The sequence below is a fragment of the Thermobia domestica genome, chromosome 7 (assembly GCF_964235325.1).
Source record: "Thermobia domestica chromosome 7, izTheDome1.hap1.1, whole genome shotgun sequence".
Classification (NCBI taxonomy): domain Eukaryota; kingdom Metazoa; phylum Arthropoda; class Insecta; order Zygentoma; family Lepismatidae; genus Thermobia; species Thermobia domestica.
This window is the reverse complement of record NC_137460.1, coordinates 85880935-85901834: the sequence shown is the minus strand read 5'-3', so window position 1 is coordinate 85901834 and position 20900 is coordinate 85880935. Positions and strand designations below refer to the sequence as shown.

The following is a 20900-nucleotide window of genomic DNA, read 5'->3' as shown; positions in this document are numbered from 1 at the left end:
GGAGGCCTACATAAGCTTTGGGGGGCCCGGGCCCCTTGCTTGTAGGGAGCTATAATATTCAACATAATTCAACGAAAATTAAGAAACGAATTTCAAACATTGTTCAAAGACAAGTTGAATAATAAGAGAATAATTACTGCCATTTTTTTTTTTGTATTTTATTTCTTTCATTGTTGAGAGCATTTAATTTTCCTCTTCAGAAATATGCTCCCAATAATGAAGCTCTCCTAACAATGAAGAAACAATATATCAAAGCACTGTACTGATTATCTATTCAACTTGATTCAATTATTTTGAATCTTGTAGTTTTTCACAAAATACACTGGAAAGATAAGGTGTACGTGGTGCCATCTATTGTTTATTAGCACTCCTTTAAACCCATCTTAAGGACATAACATCTTCTTAGGGAAATAATAATGAAAGTTATGTACTCACGGAAACGTTATAACAGAGATGTCTCTGCTATGATTTTTCGTTTCCTCAAAGCGTAGCTATATAAAATACTTAGGTTGCTTCTAACGACTACATTATTGATACATCGAATTTATTGTAGGGATAATGATTGAATAATACGCATTGAAGGATGTGAATTAGTTAAAAAAAAAAAAAATGTACACTGAGGAAGGAGAAAAATCGTCGCTCTAACGTCTGTGTAAGGATTCCTATTTGGATGTTTCAATGAGTAGTGAATTTTTATATTTATTATTAATGATATCCATTCTACCATTCCGGTAAGAAATCTCCCAAACGATTCCAAATCTTCAGTAGAATTGCTAAGTAATCAACTTCTGGGGCTTCCATTAAAATCAGCTCTAGATTTATTAGTAAGACGGAGAAGAAACCATTGTGAGTTTAACGTATTTCGTTACCGATAACAAAACGTAGACGTGTTACTTAATACAAAAAACCTTCCAATAGCGACCTTAATTGGCTCCTAGAGACGTCCATGTTAAACGAAATCACATTGGTCGAGGTCAATTTACAATGGATTCAGATTGAATTTGATAATCAACAAGTTTAAAACTGAAAATAAATCAATAAATAATACAGAAAATTACGAGCTTGAAACAATTATGAAATGATAGAAGATCTGAAAAGGAGAACTAGTAAACTCTCCTGTTCTATTTATTTCGGAAAAGTAAGCTGGGGCTTTTGCATGTCAAAAGCTCAATGAAACACTACATATACAGATGACGTAAAATGCCAAGTTTACATGGTCTCCTTTCAAGTCGTATTGGACTAGTATGTGTTACTGAGAAACTAAACTACAAATTAAGAGAGAACGTTGGGTTTCAAAGGAGACAATTGTCAATAAACTTTAGCAATATAGTAAATTTAAAGGAAATTGTATCTCCATGAAAGAAGTACGGTTTTTCTTTTTCTTTTTGTGTCGCAAATTAGCTTCTCTCTCTAATAAATGCTCACAGGTCAATCGTATTCTGCAATCAAACTTTTCCTTTGAACACCATTTCTAGGATTTTGTGTATAAAAGTAATAGAAAAAAGTTATGGTAGAAAACAAGTAATCAAGCAATGTGAATCACTAAAAGTTTAAAAGAGGGAGCTCAAATAGAATGAACTGAAACATTGAAACTTTTGTAAAAAGTGAAATGAAGTTTTTAGCTGTACATTCCATCTTTACGCCCTTTAGACTAATGAGGACGGATGATTAATGAAAGTGACTGATTAGGAAAGACATTGATGAACAGAATGTAGGAGGAAACCAGAGAACCCACGGATACAATGCTGTACCCCACGAACTTCCATAGGCTGGAAACTAATCAAGGACTTCTCCAACCAGAGGTTAGTGTTGTATCACTATTCACATAGAACATACAAATATTAACATCTCATTCCCATAAAGTCATTACTTATATAACACCCATCCACTTTGAATAAACCATAAACATGACGATTAGAAAATTGTGGAAGAAATCAGTGTTGCCAATGCACTCGATGAAAATTACTTTTAATATTTTTAGTGTATTGTATTTCATTTACAGTTTCGAAGTGATATCTCTAAATATAAAAGTTGTGGCAATGTTCTAGTAAGAATTGGTAGTGGCAACAGTGAAACATCAAAATTTAAATATCAAAACCTTTAATATCTCGGACATTTAGGATATAAATTTTAAAATCCAAACGAATTTCAAAAGAGAATTATAAACAATTTTATCAATATATAAATGACTGCATACTTCTAGGGCGACGATAAAAGCAGCGAGCGATATAAGACGTGGAACTAAACTTAACGTGGTATCCAAATCACATGAGTTCCGGCCAGGAATCGAACCTGGGTCCCCTACCTTTCATCTAAGTTGTACATAGAAGACATTTCTTAATATTAATACAAGAAAAATTAAAACTCTCCAAAAATGATTTTTTCAAGATCATGGTGATCAAAGTGTACAACATAATGTTAAATTAAGATAAATGGAGGGAACAATTCAAATATATTTTAAAAAGTCTGTTCCGCCCAAATTTGAGCGAAGGGAACTCGTTGCTACAGTGCAAAATGAAAACCCGAAACGTAACAAAAAGAGACAAACTAATATCAAGAATGTACTTTTATCCAGATGTAATTTTACATATAGCAAAATGTCACATCTTAAAAAGGTAAAAGAAACCATTAAATTATTTAAATAAGAATTAGGTAAGTCATATGAGCTCCCTAAATTTTAACAATGAATCCAAAGGAAGGGATAAAATCAGCCTATTAATATTTAGAAACACAGAAAAGAAAATTCTGTACATAATAAATAGAGACCGGATGTTTAGGCACTAAAAACCTGGAAAATAGGCAGGCAAATAGGCACTAAAAATTTAAAAAATAGGCACTAAAATGTAACTTAAAATAATGAAGATAAATACTCAATACCATTAAAAAATAGATTCAAATCATAGATAATGTTCAAAGAATATAGAGACATACTTGTTTGTTAATATCTTCTTTTATTGTGTATATAAAAACGAAACTTATTATGCATTTCATACATACTGGGTGAACCTGAAAGATGTGCACATACTTTGGGAGCTGATTCATGACATCAAAAGAAGACAAAAAGTGCTGTTGCATGTTGTCGAATTCTGCGTCGTGTACGAGTAACAAGGGGGCCAACTTGGAATCCAAAATCGAATCCTGACAATTTTAATGAGACATAAAGGTGTTCACATACTTCGGGAGGTGATTCGTGACATCCAAGAGGAGTTTTTGTCTTCTTTTCATGTCACGAATTACCTCTCAAAGTATGTGCACATCTTTCGGTTAAGTTCCAATTGTCATTATTCAATTTTCAATACCAAATTGGCACTCTCTGTCAGTCGTACAAGGCACGGAATTCGACAAAATACAAGAAAACATTTTGTCTTCTTTTGATATTACTAATCACCTCCCGAAGTATGTGCACATCTTTGAAGTTCACCATGTATATATACCGGTATATATCGTAACGTACCACGTGCTTGTGTTTACAAGCACTTAATATGTGTGTATTATTTATGTTATATAAATTATATATTTTCCCAATGAAGGCTTATTTTGAAGAAAATGCATAGAATAGGCAATATTAGGCACTAAAGCAATTATTTAGGCACTAAAGGTCAAAATAGGCAAAATAGGCAAAATAAAATTGACTTAAATCGAAAGTATAAACCCCCATATAAACTTTAAAACGTTATTTTTGATCATATCTTTAATAATAAAGAATAGGCATTTTGCCTAACATCCGGTCTCTAATAATAAATTATGTTTTTACTAGCTTCTAGTAGTTTAAAGAATATATGCTACAAATAGGTCAAAGACAATGATTGGAATGGTATAAATTTGGTTACTTTAAATTGATTATCGATAAACCTACCGGATATTTCAACGCTAATAAACTGTGTCAGGATGGTGATAAGAGGTTTGGTAATTGGCTTCAAAATAAACCGTCTGATATTAAATTATTACGCAAGAAAACTAGATTCCTCAAATTCCAGGATGCTAGAACCATCTTATTACATAGTACAAGCTGGAAAATCTGAAGTGAGTAATCTTATTTAAGGTACGTATGTTTATTGAAAAAAGTTTTTTTGGTGTAGTACATGGTGTTTGATGATTCATATGATAAATGTTATGATATTATCGATGATTACTTCATTCAAGACTTTAAACTTACCAAAAACAACAATGAAGAACTCGAGTCAAGAGTAAAAGAAATTTTACAATTAATGAATAGATTGAGATCAGAGACTGAAGAGATAGAAGCATGCATACAATCTTAACAATGAAGCTCAATCACTTAAAACAGGTTACAGATCCACACACAGAAGACCCAGACAAAACATGCACGTTGCTTGTTATTAAAAGAAGATATCAGAAGTAAAACTAGAACCAATATCTGAACAATATGATGACGATAAAAGGGAATTCATTGAAAATTATTAAGTTTACAGATATTGGGTTGGAAGCGTTCAACAATGTATTGTAATGGAAAGATTACAATGTTCTCAAAAGGATTACCGAGATGTGAACGCGTTAGCTGAAACTGTAGATTAAAACAAAACCAATTTATTAAACAAAGTTAAGAAACAAATTGATTGTATCGTATTCATGGATATCATATAGATATTAAAGAGAACGATGGAAATGATGAGTTCATTATTCACATATAACAATAAATACGAAACTTGAATTGTTCAAAAGTTACAAAATAAACAGTAAACATTTTATGATCATTGATCTTTTATGTGTATTTTAACATAAAAATATGTACTTAAAGTATGTGTGGTTACTCCAAATATTATGTTCAATATTTTCCCAAATTGGCTTATTATGATATTTTCTTATTATACTTCTCCAATCGAAATACTGCCTAAATAAATATATAAACTCTACAGAAACTCTTGATATTATGAAATATAATACAAAAAAAAAAACTTTAAATTTAAAAATAAAAGATCCTGATAAGCGTTGATGCTTGGAAATCATGTGTTAATGTAATCTATCAGCATAATCTCTTATAAGTTTTTCTGATAAAGATTTACATTGTGATAAGCGAGACCAACAGAAGTTACGTATTAGCATGTTTTCGTGTAAATTCTTCCTAAAGTTTACTTTCGTAACAACCGTTTTCTAAATTGACTTCATCTATAAACTCATTAATAAAATCTTCAGTCAAAAAATCCGATCAACTTTGTCTGCAAATTGTCTAATAAAATCTTCTGATAAACCTGAATATTGGCATATCTTTTCCCAGTCAACTTTATCTGAGTCTCTCATCAATTAACAATTCTCTCTAATGAAATTTTCTAATAATTTTCTCCATGATATGGTTTTCCAGTTAATCTTGTGATTATACTTACATATGAAATCTGTGATGTGCTCTTACGTGTACCAGAATTTTAATAATACATTTGTGATTTTTATACCCATTAAGTCATATTGCTAATACAACACGCTAATAAATGCAAACGGTTTCCAGAATCATGTTAAATGTTGCACACAAAATGAAATACATACTGACCTCCTAGAATATTTTCTATATAATAAATAAGAGATTATTTATATTAGTAATAATGTTAAGGAAAATATGAATAAATGAAATCAAAATGAGAAACAGTAAAGTGAGAATTTTAAGTAAATACACAATAATGGAAATAAAGTAGCTTTTTAATGAAGAGGGGATAAGAGGTTATTCCCGATTAAGAAAAGCTGAACTGATTGACCGTATTACACAATATCAAGACTAACAGCACAGATTAGCACTTAGCCAATCACTACTATTTAAACAACATATATTCTCCAAACATAAACTGCCACAAAAATTACCAAAACTAAAACAAAAATACATGAAAAAGTTATTTCCATTTAAAGAGGAAATTTTAAGATGCGAAACTAGCAAATACAACCTATTAAAATAGAAACAAAAGAAACAGAAATTCAAAAACGATTATAAACAATTACAGTTGAAGTCGTAGGAGGATAAAAATGACCCAACACAATTCCTAAAACTATTGGGAGCTGTCATTAATAAAATCAAAGATTTACAAGTGAATCCGGTTAAAGTAACCTTATTTTCATCTGTGACTTTATTAAAGATAAAGACGTGCAAGAATTTAATTTTAAAACCTCAAATGAAAGAATACTAAAATCAATGATTTAGATAAATATATTCACCATGGTAAATATTTTTAAGAGAAATGGAAGTGTTTCAAGGTCGAGGTTCAGGGTGACGATTATATTAAATCAAACATCTAGATCCCAGATTAAACAAATATACAGCTCTAAGAGCTTCTTACATCGACATTCGTGCAAAAATTTTAAATTAAAAATGCAGTAAATAATGTTAAAGTAAAGTCAAGAGATGGATCTTGTGTTCTATTGCTGGTTACTTAAAACCTACAAGGCAGGATCAAAAGCTAAGATAAGAAGTGCCCTAAAAATGAACCACTATATGCAAGTAACTCTTTGTTTTTGTGTGTTGTAGGTATTGATGGGTAGTATCCCTAGTGACCGCTAGAGACCAGCACGGTGACGAAGATGCAGTTAATCGCAGTTCGAAGATGGCAGGGCTACTGGAAACATGGTCAAATGTTGAAGTGCGAAGTGTGATAAGGTTTCTGCATGGAAAGGGGAAGAAACCAGCCGTGATCCATCGGGAACTTGTGGAGATGTATGGCAACAACGTGTTATCGAGGAAACAAGTGTAGTGTTGGTGTAGGGAGTTCGATAATGGTAGGACTGACATCACTTATTGAAATATTTTGAAATGTTTACATTATTATTTCTATTTTTATATTTCACTCACATTTTTCAATGCACGATTTCATGTCTTTGTAATCATTAGGGCCCGGATAATTATGTACTAAAAACAATGAAAATATGTACATATATATGTACATAAAATCTCAATAATATGTAATAAAACCCTTCCAAAAGAGCAAAATATGTAAAATGAAAATACCAACATTTTCTATTACGTTTTCTACATTTGATGTGGTAAATACAATATTTATTCAATTACAATGTTTACTACCTGTTACTTTTCCAGCATGATCTCCGCAACACTAAGAAACAGAATGAGTTTCAAATTTTCAGTCAGAAAACTTATCTTGTTATCGCGTATAAAAGAGTTTCTATGCACTAAATGGTCGTTTCACTTCACACAAAGTCTTGCTGCATATTTATACTTTCAGAAATCATCCAAAGGTCGTTCAACTGTACATTACGGGAGAATTCTAGAACACTGGCCCGCCTACCTGTACAACAGATAGTAACCTACCATAAATGGCCTAACCTCTCTAATCTCTAATTAATCTTAATTAACCTTATTTAGGAAGGGATTTTTACGAAAACTTTGTTTATGCCATTGTACATCTAATGAGCGTCCAGCGTTATAGAACATTCCCGTACATTACACACTCAAAACATTTTAGTAAAAAATATCGTGAAGAACAAAACATTCTCAATTAATCTTTTCACTATTTCAACAGTCGATCTCCGTAACAGTAAGGAACGAAAATGTGTTTCAAATTTTCAAACACAAAACCTCTCCTGGTATCACGCAACAGAGCTTTTTATTGACTGAACGATCGTTCAACATTACACGAATTAATTGGTGCATACTTAAACTTGCACAAATCAGAAGGTGCGTGTTCAATAGCCACGACATGGATTTAGCTTCACTTAACACTCCACTAATAGCATAAATTGTCTTATAGCCTGGATTTTTCTCCAAAACGATTTTTCTCCTTCTTATTCAATGCATCCCCAACCGGTCCTTTCACACCTACCAGAGAAGCAACTGTTGAGCGAACAATTTCAAGATTGTCTGAAAGGGTAGATGATGATTTCTCCAAGGATTAAATAGTACTACTGAGACATGAAAAATTGCTCTGAATGTAGGAAATATCATGCTTCAACTTCCCGTCATCAAACATTTGTTTCGCTATTTCTATGGAAGATGCATCTTCAGAATCAAAATGTAACACTTGTTTCACTGCATCAAAGTTCGTAACATAGTAACACGCAGCATCAATCTAGCTTCCCCACCTTGTTAGTACCGGCTGAGGAGGAAGAGGTAGTTCAGGGAACAGTTCTTTAAATTTCTCAACTCTACTGGGAGCCTTCAAAAATACCTTCTTTGTATTTGAAATTAATGCATCCACTTGTGAAAATCTAGAACGAACAAATTTTGCAACACGATGAAATGCGTGGGCAAGACAAGTTAGATGTAATAGCTTCGGATACAACACTTGCAAAGCTTCTGCAGCTTTGCACATGTACGGTGCTGCATCAGTCACTAGGAGGAAGACATTGTTATGCTTGATACCATCAGGCCACAAAAGTCCCATAGCATCATTAAAGAGTTTTGCAATGGCTTGATGGTTACATCAAGGCAACAAATCACTAGTTAACAGGATAGGCTAGCTGACTTCATTATCTTTCAACAAACCTATTCCAACATTACCAACATGTCGCTCCTCTACATCAGTTGTTTCATCAATTGACACCCAAATAGGACCATCATTGCTTTCCCCACGAATCGAGTTCATTGTTTCCACATATAAATCAGACACGTAATGCTTTCTGATTGTAGATTCATCTGGAACTGTTTCGTGTGTGTATTGTTGCAGAAATTCACGAAGTACTGTATTGTTTAGTTTCCAAATAGGGGTATCACCACATACCTTAGCACGGCACAGATCACTTGAAAACTGAGACTTCCGTGGCCCTGGACTACTTTGAGCTTGAGATTAAGTTACTAGCAACTGCTTTTGTAGTTTAGGTTTTGAAGCTCGGGTCTGATGGCGTGATGTGGATATGTGTTACACAACTTGGGAATGTTAAGCGCATGAGACACCCTTCTCACAAACCTGGCAAGAAAGCACTTTTCCATCTGTGGAAAAATGCTCAAACTCTTCCGTGAAATGCTTAAGTCTTATTGACAACGGGGTTTTGTCCTTTGGCATCTTGGAAACAGGATTTGCTGACAGCACAGGAGATTAAATATTCAATAAAATAGCTCACACTTTCCCTACGGCATGCGTTGTGGCGGCAGGCGCTTCACTTTTGTAAATCAAGAGTCCAGCCTTACCAATTGCGTGAATGCAAACTTCCCCATCTGATTTAATATTTTTCGCCGAAGGAAAATATTAGTGGAGCGAGTTTGCGACAAAAACACGATAGGCAATCGTAAAGCCGCGTCGCGATAGTAATTCGATTGAATTATTAATCTCACGTAAGGATGTGAGCGCTACTACCGCGACCGAGAGTGTACGATTGCTAATCAAATCAGGTTCTTTCCAACTCTCTCTACCAATCCGCCAAACTACGCTTCAATACTATTTTAAAAGGGTGAAACGCAGTGAAACAATAAATAAATAAGTAAATAAATAAAAAATTAAAAATAAAGCAAGCACTTTAAATTCAAAGAGAGGTGAGTGTTTTCTTCTTTTCAAAGTCTATTGTTGAACAGTTTGTGTACGAAAAATCCCTATAAAACATGAAAATACCAAGAAATATGTAAAATTATGTGCTCATGAGTAAAATATGTAATTATATGTACATAAATGTAAAATATGTAAATATATGTACTTTCAAATGGGTGTTTTTAGGCAATATGGGTCACAAATGACATTATTACCCTAATTTGATATAAAAATATAACCCCTACAAAAATATGTAATTAAATAATTATCCGGGCCCTAGTAATCATTATGTTTTCTTGTATATTTAAGTTTGTCTTTTCACCTCACCAAATGTTAAGGATCAAAGTTCCTTAAGTCACCACGTTTTTTTTTTTTCTCTTGGTTTTGACAATTTGAAGTTAATAAATATTTAATGAAACACTTAGCCCAACAACCTTAACCGGAGCCTATCCTGTCATTGCATCTCATTCCTAATAGAGTTCATAACCCTCTTAAACGTGGCTAGCCCTTCTGGCTAGCATGTAAAAAAAAGAAGAAGACTGACATCACTCATGAGCATCGAAGTGGCAGACCGTCAACGTCTGCCAGCGACCAGAACATTTGGCAGTTGGAGGGAATGATTAGGGAGGATAGGCGAATCACACTGTCACACATTGCAGAGGTACTGAACATTTCGTATGGTTCCGTTCATAGTATTGTTCAGAACACGCTTGGCTAACGCAAAGTATGTGCACATTGGCTACCACGGAATCTCACAGGAACGGACAAAAACAGAAAATGGGCATTAGTCTGAACCACCTTACCCATTATCAACAAGAAGGGTCTTCATTTCTGTATCGCATCATTACAGGTGATGAAACATCTGTACCATTGTGGACACCTGAATCTAAACTTTCCTCTATGATGTGGAAACATCCTTCATCGCCCCCATCCAAAAAGTTTAAAACAGTAATATGTGCAAGGAAAACAATGGCCACTGTCTTTTGGGACCACCTTGATTTACCTGGAATTCCTTCCGCCGGGTACCACGATTACTGCTCTCGGACCTACTGCCAGACGTTGGACAGACTGAGAGAGGCCATACGTCGGAAAAGACCTGGAGCACTAAGGGAGGATGTCGCGTTTTTACATGACAATGCTTGACCGCACACAGCCCATCTCATCCGTGACTATGTCACACGTTTCAACTGGGAGGTTTTGGAACACCCCGCATACAGTCCGGACCTTGCACTCAGCTATTTCCATCTCTTCGCACCAATGAAGAAGCATTTTCAAGGACAACGCTTCAACACAGTGCAAGAGGCACAGGATGCAGTGAAATCCTGGTTGAACAGCCTTGACACAGATTTCTTCCATAGTAGCATTGATATATTGGTGACCCGCTGGAACAAGTGTTTTGACAAATATGGCGACTATGTAGAATGCTAGTTTGCAGTGTTATGCATACCCTGTATCAGTATAGGCAACCGAGACATAAAGATTTCTGAAAAAAAGTTACCTTACTTTTTGATCCTACCTTGTATAAACAATTTATCACATCCTCAAAGATCTTCACACTATAAAAATTGTTAGAGAATTAGAAAGAAATGCTCTAATGTATTTCCTGTATTGTATTGTATTGTATTCTGATGTATTCCCTATACAATTAAAAGAAAAATCAAAGTTGGAAAAGAAAAGCTATATATATCGATAAATGTATATAGCTATGATGAAAAATATATTGTATAGCTGCTGCAAATTGCAAAAGTATGCAAGAAAAATGTTAATTTATTATATATAAAAGATAATAAAAATGATTGTTTTTGTGAGATAAGGTATTTGTCTAGGTTAACAAGACCTCAATTAACAAAACACATTGAGAAACTGTACTTTTATGACAGATATTTAACGAGACACCTCAAAAGCAAAATACAATTGAAGGAGCATGAAAAATATCGTAGGGAGCATGAAGTTGTTCAAAATGAACTTCCTAACACATATTATAATCAAATAGAGTTTCAAAAGTATAATCGATCTTTAAGAGTTCAATTTACTATAACTGTTGCTTTTGAATGTTTGTTACGCAAATTAAAAATAGAACATATTTGTTCTAAAACGACAAAATATCAAAAACATCTTCCAATGAGTTTCTGTTACTATATCAAACATGCAAATAGGGACTATAAAAGTTCTGTTACTTATACTGGATTAGCTTCTCCAAAAGTGTTTCTTGAAACGTTACAAAAAGCAATAGAAATAATTTTAAAAAAAAATGGTTAAGACAAGTCAGCTGACAATGATGATGAAACGGGTGACGAGAGTTGTTCCGCGGAGAGCGATGCAAATAAAACAAATTTAACCGGTAAAATATTTTTCGTATTCTGGCAAATTCTGGCAAAAATTGCATCAAAACGTGAAATGACGTGAAATGAACATTCTTATGTTTGGCAATTGGAACCATGATTAAAGAAAATGTACTTCGGTGTTGTAGCAATCTCGTCCGCCACCTATTTAAATGGTATTGGCTTCGAAACTTCCAGTTCCTCTTGTAAAACGCTGAACTTATATCTTGTAGGAAAAACTTCATTCTATAATATTATTAAAAAAAAAACTTTTGTACAGCCCACCATCAGATATTATTTTCTACATGCAGACTACATTTCTAAGTCTTTGCAATCAGTTCTGGAAAAGGTAATCGCACTTTAGAACCTGCCACCGCACAACTCGCGAACGAAATGCTTGGCACTGTGTGTATGGAAGCTTGCTCTCGCAGCTTGCCCACAGATGACGTCAACACTTTTTTTCTTCTGTTACTCGCTAGCGACTGAACGTATCGCGATCACACAAACACAATTCCTCTTAGAATTTTCAACTCTACGAATGGAAGTAATTTGTAAAAAGTGCATTTCTAAGTCGAACTGCTCCTTTAAGTCATGCGTCTCAAAAATGATACTACAGAATTACTTTTTCTTCATGTATCTATTGGATCTAGGGTTACAAACACTGGTTCAGGGAATTTGAGAAATTTTAACAGCCGGTCTGGGCAAATTGCCTGAATAGCAGTAATACGTGTTCCTTGATGAAGAGGATTTGAGCTAACAGAATAATGCAACACAAATGCACGCACGGTTGTTTGCAGCTGGTTAACTGTGTCCTTCGAAGTGCATGCATTCAACTGACTTTGCTGAGCCTGTAGAGAGATTACTCACTGTCATGCTGCATCTTTGAACAAACCCAAATCTACGTATTTTGTTTAAGAAAGTGCCAGACACTCGTAAGGCATTTTTACATTGGTATCGTTAACAGTGGGAAACAGAAGAATATACAGTTGTAAGGAGTTTATATGTAAAACTACCATACCAGCATTTGGCTTGATAAGATGTAAGGAAATACTGTTGGTAAAAAAATCTGTCAGGATGGCTGACTACGAGATTCAAACTCAGGTCACCCTGATTACAAAGCAAGAACTTATTTACCAACTTTCCTTTGGTAGATCACGAAAAACTCAAATCACAGAAGTTTCATCGCCAATCCAGGCAGCTGAGGTGAATAAAGCCACTCTTAGTCACATTTAAGTAACTTAACCATAGCAAATCATGAGAAAGGAATTGGAAGAGAAGACTCTCGAATAGCACAATGATTATTAACACGCTCGTGTTCGGTTCGATTTTTGACGAAAGTACTGAAAATCAGTTTTGTAGTCAGGGCCGTCACGTGGGCGGGGCGACTGGGCAATCGCCCCGGCCGCCGGGACGACAAATCAACAAAATTCAAGAAATTCAGATTATGTTGGTAAATGAGTTTTTTTAAAAAAATAAAAAATAATGTTAATTCAGATATTTTAATAATGATCACGCCACGGCTAAGTAAAATTACCGCTAATGTAAAACATCGTCTAGGATTATTCAATGGGAATTCTCTCCAGCTCTCTATGACAAGAGATTTTATCAGGGAAAACTGACCTAGATCTGCTATTACTTACTTCTTATCCTTATGACAGTTTGGTACAAACTGAAGAAACTTCAGTAGAATTCAACAACAGTTCTTTATTACTATTCCGTACAAGAAACGCTCAAGTAATACCACAATAACTGCGGTACTACAATAACTGCAATACTACAATTATCTGCTTAGTTCGCCACCACTTGATAACAACCGGTTAACATCACCAATACAACTTCGCACGTAGGCTACTTTCCAATCAATAACAGAATAAATATCTTCTCAGTCCTTCAATTCTGTACTAACCTCATACAATAACTGTGTTTATTAACTATCAGGGATGTAGACATGAGGGGGCTCAAGAGTCCCCCCGACTAAAATGGAAAAAGAAATCTTAATAAAATTCAAATTAAGGCTATCCTAAATTAGTTTAAACTGAAAACAGTTACAAAAAAAGGCATTACAGTGCAATTTTAAGGCTTAAGTTTTACAAAAAGTTTCGAAGGGTACTGTCGCACCTCGTGTACTCGGAGGGGTATTCCCATACACCCTTTTGCGTTGTACCCGAATCGAAATCCTGGCTGCGTCCCTGCCAACTATTACAATGTCAACAACACAAATCGTTTTCGTGTTCAACAAACATCTACTTTTAAAAATTATTTTCTATTCTTTTTATGTTTATGTAAGGATGCCTGTCCCATTGACAATTTAGTAAGTTAAAGCTGATAAAGACGTATTTACGCTCAAGAATTGCCCAGTTAAGACTTAAATTACTGGTCATAGTAGATATTGAAAATGATGAAGCCAGAAGGTTACATTTCAAGCAAAGACATATTTGCTCACAGAAGAGGCAGGAGAATGCCATTTAGTGTTTGAATAAAATATGTATATGTCATTATGCAGTTAATTTTGCTAACTTCTATTTTAATTTATTAGTATTTTTATGTTATCATTATATGAACTTTACACTACATGTTTTGGAACAACGTATCGTTAACGTCGCCTTGCAAAGCAAATATTAACAAACCGTACGTTTTGATTTTGAACATAAATTATAATTGTAGGATTGAATTGAAGCAAATACTCAAAAAAAAAAAAAAAAATTAAAAAAAAATACAAATATCAAATAGGAAAAAGTTACTTTAGTAATCTAACGCTATGACAAATTTACTGAAAAATTTGTGTTAATCACAAGGAAAGAAAAGTTTATTCTATAGTTTTTAGCAAAAGTCAGAAAATAACAAAGTTTTGTTATCACACACATTGGGCTTTAATATTTGTATTATTATTTGTATATTCTATACTATTACTATGTTGATCTGTATCAAGTTCAAAATAAACAAGAATAACAATAGATTTCATGTTTTAAGTATAAAAGCCATTCAGTATAAAAAATTGACATAGTACCAACTTGTTTTATGTTAATTCCCTATTTAAATCTAGGAGTACAGACAGGGGTGTAGCCACGGGGGGCCCATCGGGGCCAGGCCCCCCAAATGATTTCCTGTCCCCCCAAATGACCAGCTTTTAAAACATCATTGTAAGATTACCTCTCTTCAGTCACTTAAAAATAACAAAGTTTACATATAATTAATAATTTACGGTAAAATAGTATGGAAAAAATACTATTTTACCATACAAATCGAAAAATAGTATGGTATCTCCTCCTTATACCAATCGGAAAACAGTATGGTTTATTTTTATTTATTTATTTATTTTTTTATTTTATTTTATTTTTCTTTTACAGCAGATTACAAAATTTACTGCGATTCATATTTGACACTTTGAAGACAAACGTTTCAACAAGGTACTATAAATACTACCATAAAACAATGGTACTAATAGCTATGCATGCGCACGGGATTCTCCAAAGGAACGGAGGGCTTCCCGGACATGCTGTAAAGGAAAGAAGTGTCACAGGTTGTTAATTCCGTGCGCACACGTAGCTGCATTTTCAAATATGCATTTTTCAATAGAGTAGGTACGACTTTCTAAGTGACGTTTTTAACCGCACTCTCTACGATGTGTTGTTTCTAAGCTGTTGGCCTCTGAAGTTCATGTTCCCACACTTTCAACACTTTGTCATTCCTAAACGGGAAGGGATTTCCCCCATGTTGACTAGGACTTTTTTGCTTTTTTACTTGTCCAAGTTCGTCCACATAGTTACCGTTCACCCTGTATATGCAGATATATAGATAGATAAATATTTCCATTATTTTGAAAAGTTGCAAACTATAGCCTATATAAATTGAATCATACAGAATCGATTTGAAGACGCACTAGACACCAGCATGACTGGTGAAGAGCCCTGTGTATATTACAATACAATAAAACTCCGTTTAATGGCCATCGCAGCATTGCACTCACGCCACACGCGTTTCTGGAGTTAGTTGTTAGTGATCGTAACCACCGCTTTAAAATTCCTTCGCGTTCCCACTTGTATCGCTATTTCTGATAATATTATTTAAAACTTCTGATTCGAATCATTATTCACTCTTTTCTTCGAAGAAGTTTCGCATGTGAAACAGAAGAAACATTTTTTTCGTAAAATATTTTCCGCGACGGAACGATGCACGATTTGCAGACCTAAGGATATTAAAAACCTAATTCGTCGGATATTAATGTCGTACTACTTGTTTATTATTATTTTTGGATTTGAATATTTCTGAAGAAATCGAGTTTATTCGCATTCTCGCACTGATTTAGGAAAAAAAGAATTTGTAAAGTGGTAAACTGAAGTCCGAATTCCAAAGAAGATGCTCGAAAGCTAGTTCACAAACGAGATGTCCTGCTCCTTCACGTGTTCAGCCACTTCGAATCTATGGTCGAGGAGGAACAGAACTTTGCATCGTTGACACTGGCGAACTTCAAATGCACGAAGCATCATGGATCTCGAAAGAAGAGGTTCGATGTTATTTCTTTAAATCCTGTTTTAACTGTATCTTCCGCAGTACTTTCTCCTTGCCAATCACCAGTGACCTAAAATGATAGATGCGATCTCCTTGGGGAACGACAGTAGTATTGAAGAATTAGGATTGGTTAATTAAACAACCTTACGGGGATAAAATATTATTACGAGTCTATCATTTTCTAATACTTTGATTTGTTGGCGAAAAACGCTACAAATATATTCACAATAATATAAGCATTTTGTAATTAAAAGTTCCACCATTAAAAATATTTTTTATTGTAATAACCCCTAAAATAATCAAAATAATGAAAAAAACAAAAATCAAAAAGTGTTACGTAACAAAGGGGAGGGATTCGGCCTTGCGTTACGAAATGTGACAAGTAGGAGGGAGGGGGTAAAAATTGGTGAAAAATAGCGTTACGTAATATGTGGACGGCCACTAGAACAGGAAATGAGACATAGATGTTAATAAAATAATTATGATTTTTTTTTCTTTTAGTCACGAATAATAAATAAATATATTTGTCAGGAAAACTTAAAGAAAATAAGTGAAATTTCAAAGAAAACCAGCTTTATGTAGATTGAGCTGAGGGCCTGTGTACAAGGGCTTAAACTAAAATAGTTATGCACAAAGCTATGTTTGGTCCGGGACAGTAATTATTGGTTAAACATAATAAAAACTACCTGGAATATAATTTATGGAGAAAAAGCGAATAATAATAATAATAATAATAATAATAATAATAATAATAATAATAATAATAATAATAATAAGCTAGAAAACAGTGTTTTTTAGTTTCTCGAAAGGAAACAAAAATTTTCCTTTTTTTCAGGCCTCAAAAACACTAGCTGCAACATAATTTCTTTTGGCTTTGTAGCTGGTCCCCCTGAAAAACGACGGGCCTCTCTTACATGAACCTGCTGGCTACACCCCTGAGTACAGAATAAACTCTGGTTGTTTCTCATAACATACTGGTGGGGGGATGGGGACGCCTGAGAATTCTCGGCCCGGGCTCTTACAACCCACGCGACGGCCCTCTTTGTAGTATATGTTATAACAAGTAAAACTAACCACTAATTAAAATACCGTTAAACATGGGTGGAATAGAATAATACAAATAAATGAATTCTCAGTCTGTCCTTAATTAGGAAACATGTATACACAATGTAACTTAATCACTTGAAAATAACTTCAATACAGAAGGCTAAATTGAATAAAATATACATATATATACCTTGAAGCAAACGCATAATGAGAATGGAAAGGTCAGCATCATAAGTAAGAAAGACGAGGAAATTGCTACACATTCTATGCAACCCATCGCTTATGGCTCTCCTGTAAATAAAGAGAACCTATCAGATATAGTACGAGTAACACCTACTTATAACAATGAGTCTCCCAATACCTTCTTGTTAATCAAATCTAACACACAATGAATGAAAGGACGGTCCATACATGTATAAGACAAAATTTACGTCAAGCTTATAATTCTGTTAAATGCAATGTTACAAAATTATAATAATACTTCTCAGTTGGGTTTAGTGTATTTTCTATAAATAAATATATGTGGTGTCGGTATTATTTTTAAAACAATTTCGAAATATCAATGAACTAAAAACTAATATTCCACTGAATACACCTCGCACTTAGTCCAATGCAGGGCTTCTCAGCCTGGGGGTCGCGAAGATAAGCGGAAGAGATAAATATAATTAGAATTTAATACAGGAAAATATTTATAAATATTATTTTGGATTTTGTTCTGATAGGCATATTTTCATTTTTATACATACTGTTAAAAACAACAAAAAATAGGTCTACTAAACATTTTCAACAGATGCAGAGTTATTAAAAGTCAATTTAAATGAAAGAGTTACGATATGAAACTAATAAGAACTGCATATTGAAATACCAGAAAAATACAAAAGCAACAAAATCTGCATATTGAAACACAATTAAAATTGAAAACACTAATCCGCAATCGCTATGTTCCGTTTGTCGATAAATCAATAATTATTATATTATAATTATTATCAATCCATTATAATGGACAAATTATTCTGTCGTCAATAAAAAGGATCGTTTTTGTTTAGGATTCTTTGCAGAATTCTACACGTATGTGCGTGAGCGAATAGTGTTTTTTGCCAGCAAGCTGTCCGCAATGAAGGTATATTTTTGGTGTAGGATTTTATTTGTTTCATAAATTTTAAATGTAAACGAGTTGCTTTTAATAGTTCTTGGCAGGGGCGCCCATGTTGTGGTTTCCAAGGGGGGGGGGCAAGTATAAGCGACATTTCAAATATAGTTTCAAATTTTGATGTAATTATTCTAAAAATTCTATTGGGTTTTCGATATTCCGAAGTATAATTTCCTTTAGGGGGGCGAACCTTTCCCCCATGATGGGCGTCCTTGGTTCTTGGCGATATTGAAGACATACACAACAATGTACCAAATTCACAACAATATGAGGCAACTCAAATTGGCGGCCTCGAAATAACTTTTATTAAACAACTGTCAAAGTTTTTTTCAACAAAAAATTAGAAATAATTTAATTAACAAAATGCGGAACTTTAAATTTGTTGCTCTTCAAACGGTTCACATTATATCATAAAATTGAAGTAGGTTCATATTCTTCAATACAGATGGTGATTCAATAACAAATTAAACGTGAGTCGAAAAGTTTCGTTTAGAAGTTAAAGACGTATGAAGAAAGGGTCGTTGAAATGTTGAATAGGCTCAACCTGCATTATTACATCTCTAATTACTAAAGCAATCCATATTACGCTTTATTTTTTGCTTAATTAGGCTTTATATTTTTCCAAATTATGCTTTATTGTAAATTTCAATCATTGTTTAGCATAGATCTATATATTAAATATTCTAAATATCTTGATCTATTTATTAATATTTTATGCACCCAGTTTCTTTCATATTTATTGAACTTTCTACTTAAATGCACTTATAAAGAGATATGCTTTACTCGAATCAGTTTTTTAATCACTTGTGCCCCTTAGAGGTGCATATATGCAGAAAGGGAAAGTAAAAGATGCCACCGAAAGTGCTCAAGTTCAAGAGGTACATATGTGTAGTTCTTGTGCATTTTTTGTACATTTCGAATCATCATACATAACTGCGCAGTTACACTTAGAATTAAACTATTGTTTATTCATTGTTGGCGGAAAATTTTCTTTTTGTTTTCCACTTTTTCTTTTCCCCACTTTAAAGGATTAAGAAGTAAAAATAAGCTTTTCATTGTTGCATTGTTATGTTCTCATAGGTTTTGTACTGTAAATATTGGTTTAAAATGTTAATACAGTATGTTAAGCTTGCAGTTAAACAGAATTTTCCAAGAATTGTGCTATATACTTTAAAATATGCTTTATTTTCCAAAATTATGCTTTTAAAATTAGTTTCTTCTGGACCCTTAGACAACCACAACCATGTTGAAGGTACCAACCATAGCCTATGTGTAAATTGCTGTTATGCTTTTTATGCTTTTGGGTTGCCCTACTAATTACAGTCACAAAGCCTTCCCAACTACTAATACAAAGAAAAATATTTTAAAAAATATACAAGGAAAGAAGAATAGAATTACCATAAAGAATGAATACATTAGAAAAGTTTTCCCCATTAGTAACAGGTAATAAAGTTTATGTTTGTACCGATGTGACTTCTCTATCTTGGAAATCAGGAGTCTCCACTGAAAGAGACGTAACTATGATTAAGATGTACTAGCGGCAATGAATTTGCAGACAAATAAAACTTGTCCGTACTTAGTTACTTAACTTATTTATATAGCCTACGAGGTCAATGAACAGAAGGACCAGGTGAAGTGAAAGCTGGTTCTATCTATTGTTTCTGGTTTGAAATTCTTTGTTGTGGGATGTGCCAAAGTTAGTCTAATTGTTACCTATCTGAGAACTTAAACAGCTCTTTTGCCACAAAGTTGTAAATATAGAATATGCCAAGGCCAATATTGCGCGAGGCCCTTCAATTATTAACAACTAAAATGAGAAAGTGAAATACCAATGTTTTCCCTGCAATTTCTTACTTTCACTTTCTTCACCAATATCCGATACCTTTATTTTGCAGCCTTACATTGTTGCAGATATAAATCTCTGACTTTTTTGATATGTATTTTGCACAAGATCCCAGTTAAACTATTGTACAGAGAAGGTACCACATTCCAGAGTCGAACATCGTCCTGTAAAGCGGAATGCAATAAAAAATATATACAAAGGATACGAGCAATCAATATGCTTTTACGATCGGAGAGAAAAGGATTAAAGAAAGCGGAATTTCGGTAGGAAGTGTAAAAGTAAAGTGTACTCACTTTGCAGATGGTATGACTCTTATTGTAGACTCAGAATAAAGATTTAACACATTGAAAACATTGGGGAAAAGCTTGAAGAGTGTGCAGCTGTGAAAAGAGAGGAGAACAAAGACAATCTATCAAACTAAATTGTGACAACTGTAGACGTTGAAGCGAAGAAAGTAAAACGATGAACTTTTTCGGTATGTGTGTAATATTTTTAGTAAATAAAATGAAACTTCTTATTTTACGTCCCACGTCTATGCCCTTTATGCTAAAGATGACGGATGTTTAAATTAAAGTAAATGATTATGAAAGAATTGGTGGAATGACAATATGGGAGGAAAC

At 33.7% G+C, this 20900-nt stretch overlaps 1 protein-coding gene across 1 annotated transcript in view; it reads right to left on the bottom strand.

Moving 5' to 3' along the window:
- LOC145690261 (band 7 protein AGAP004871-like) overlaps positions 1 to 20900 on the bottom strand; it is an 82047-nt gene that overhangs the window by 39817 nt on the left and 21330 nt on the right. Inside the window, exon 2 of the mRNA XM_081764988.1 lies at positions 17478 to 17578. Within this exon, the coding sequence (XP_081621114.1) occupies positions 17478 to 17564 (87 nt within the window). The 5' untranslated portion in view covers positions 17565 to 17578. The remainder of the gene's footprint in view (positions 1 to 17477; positions 17579 to 20900) is intronic.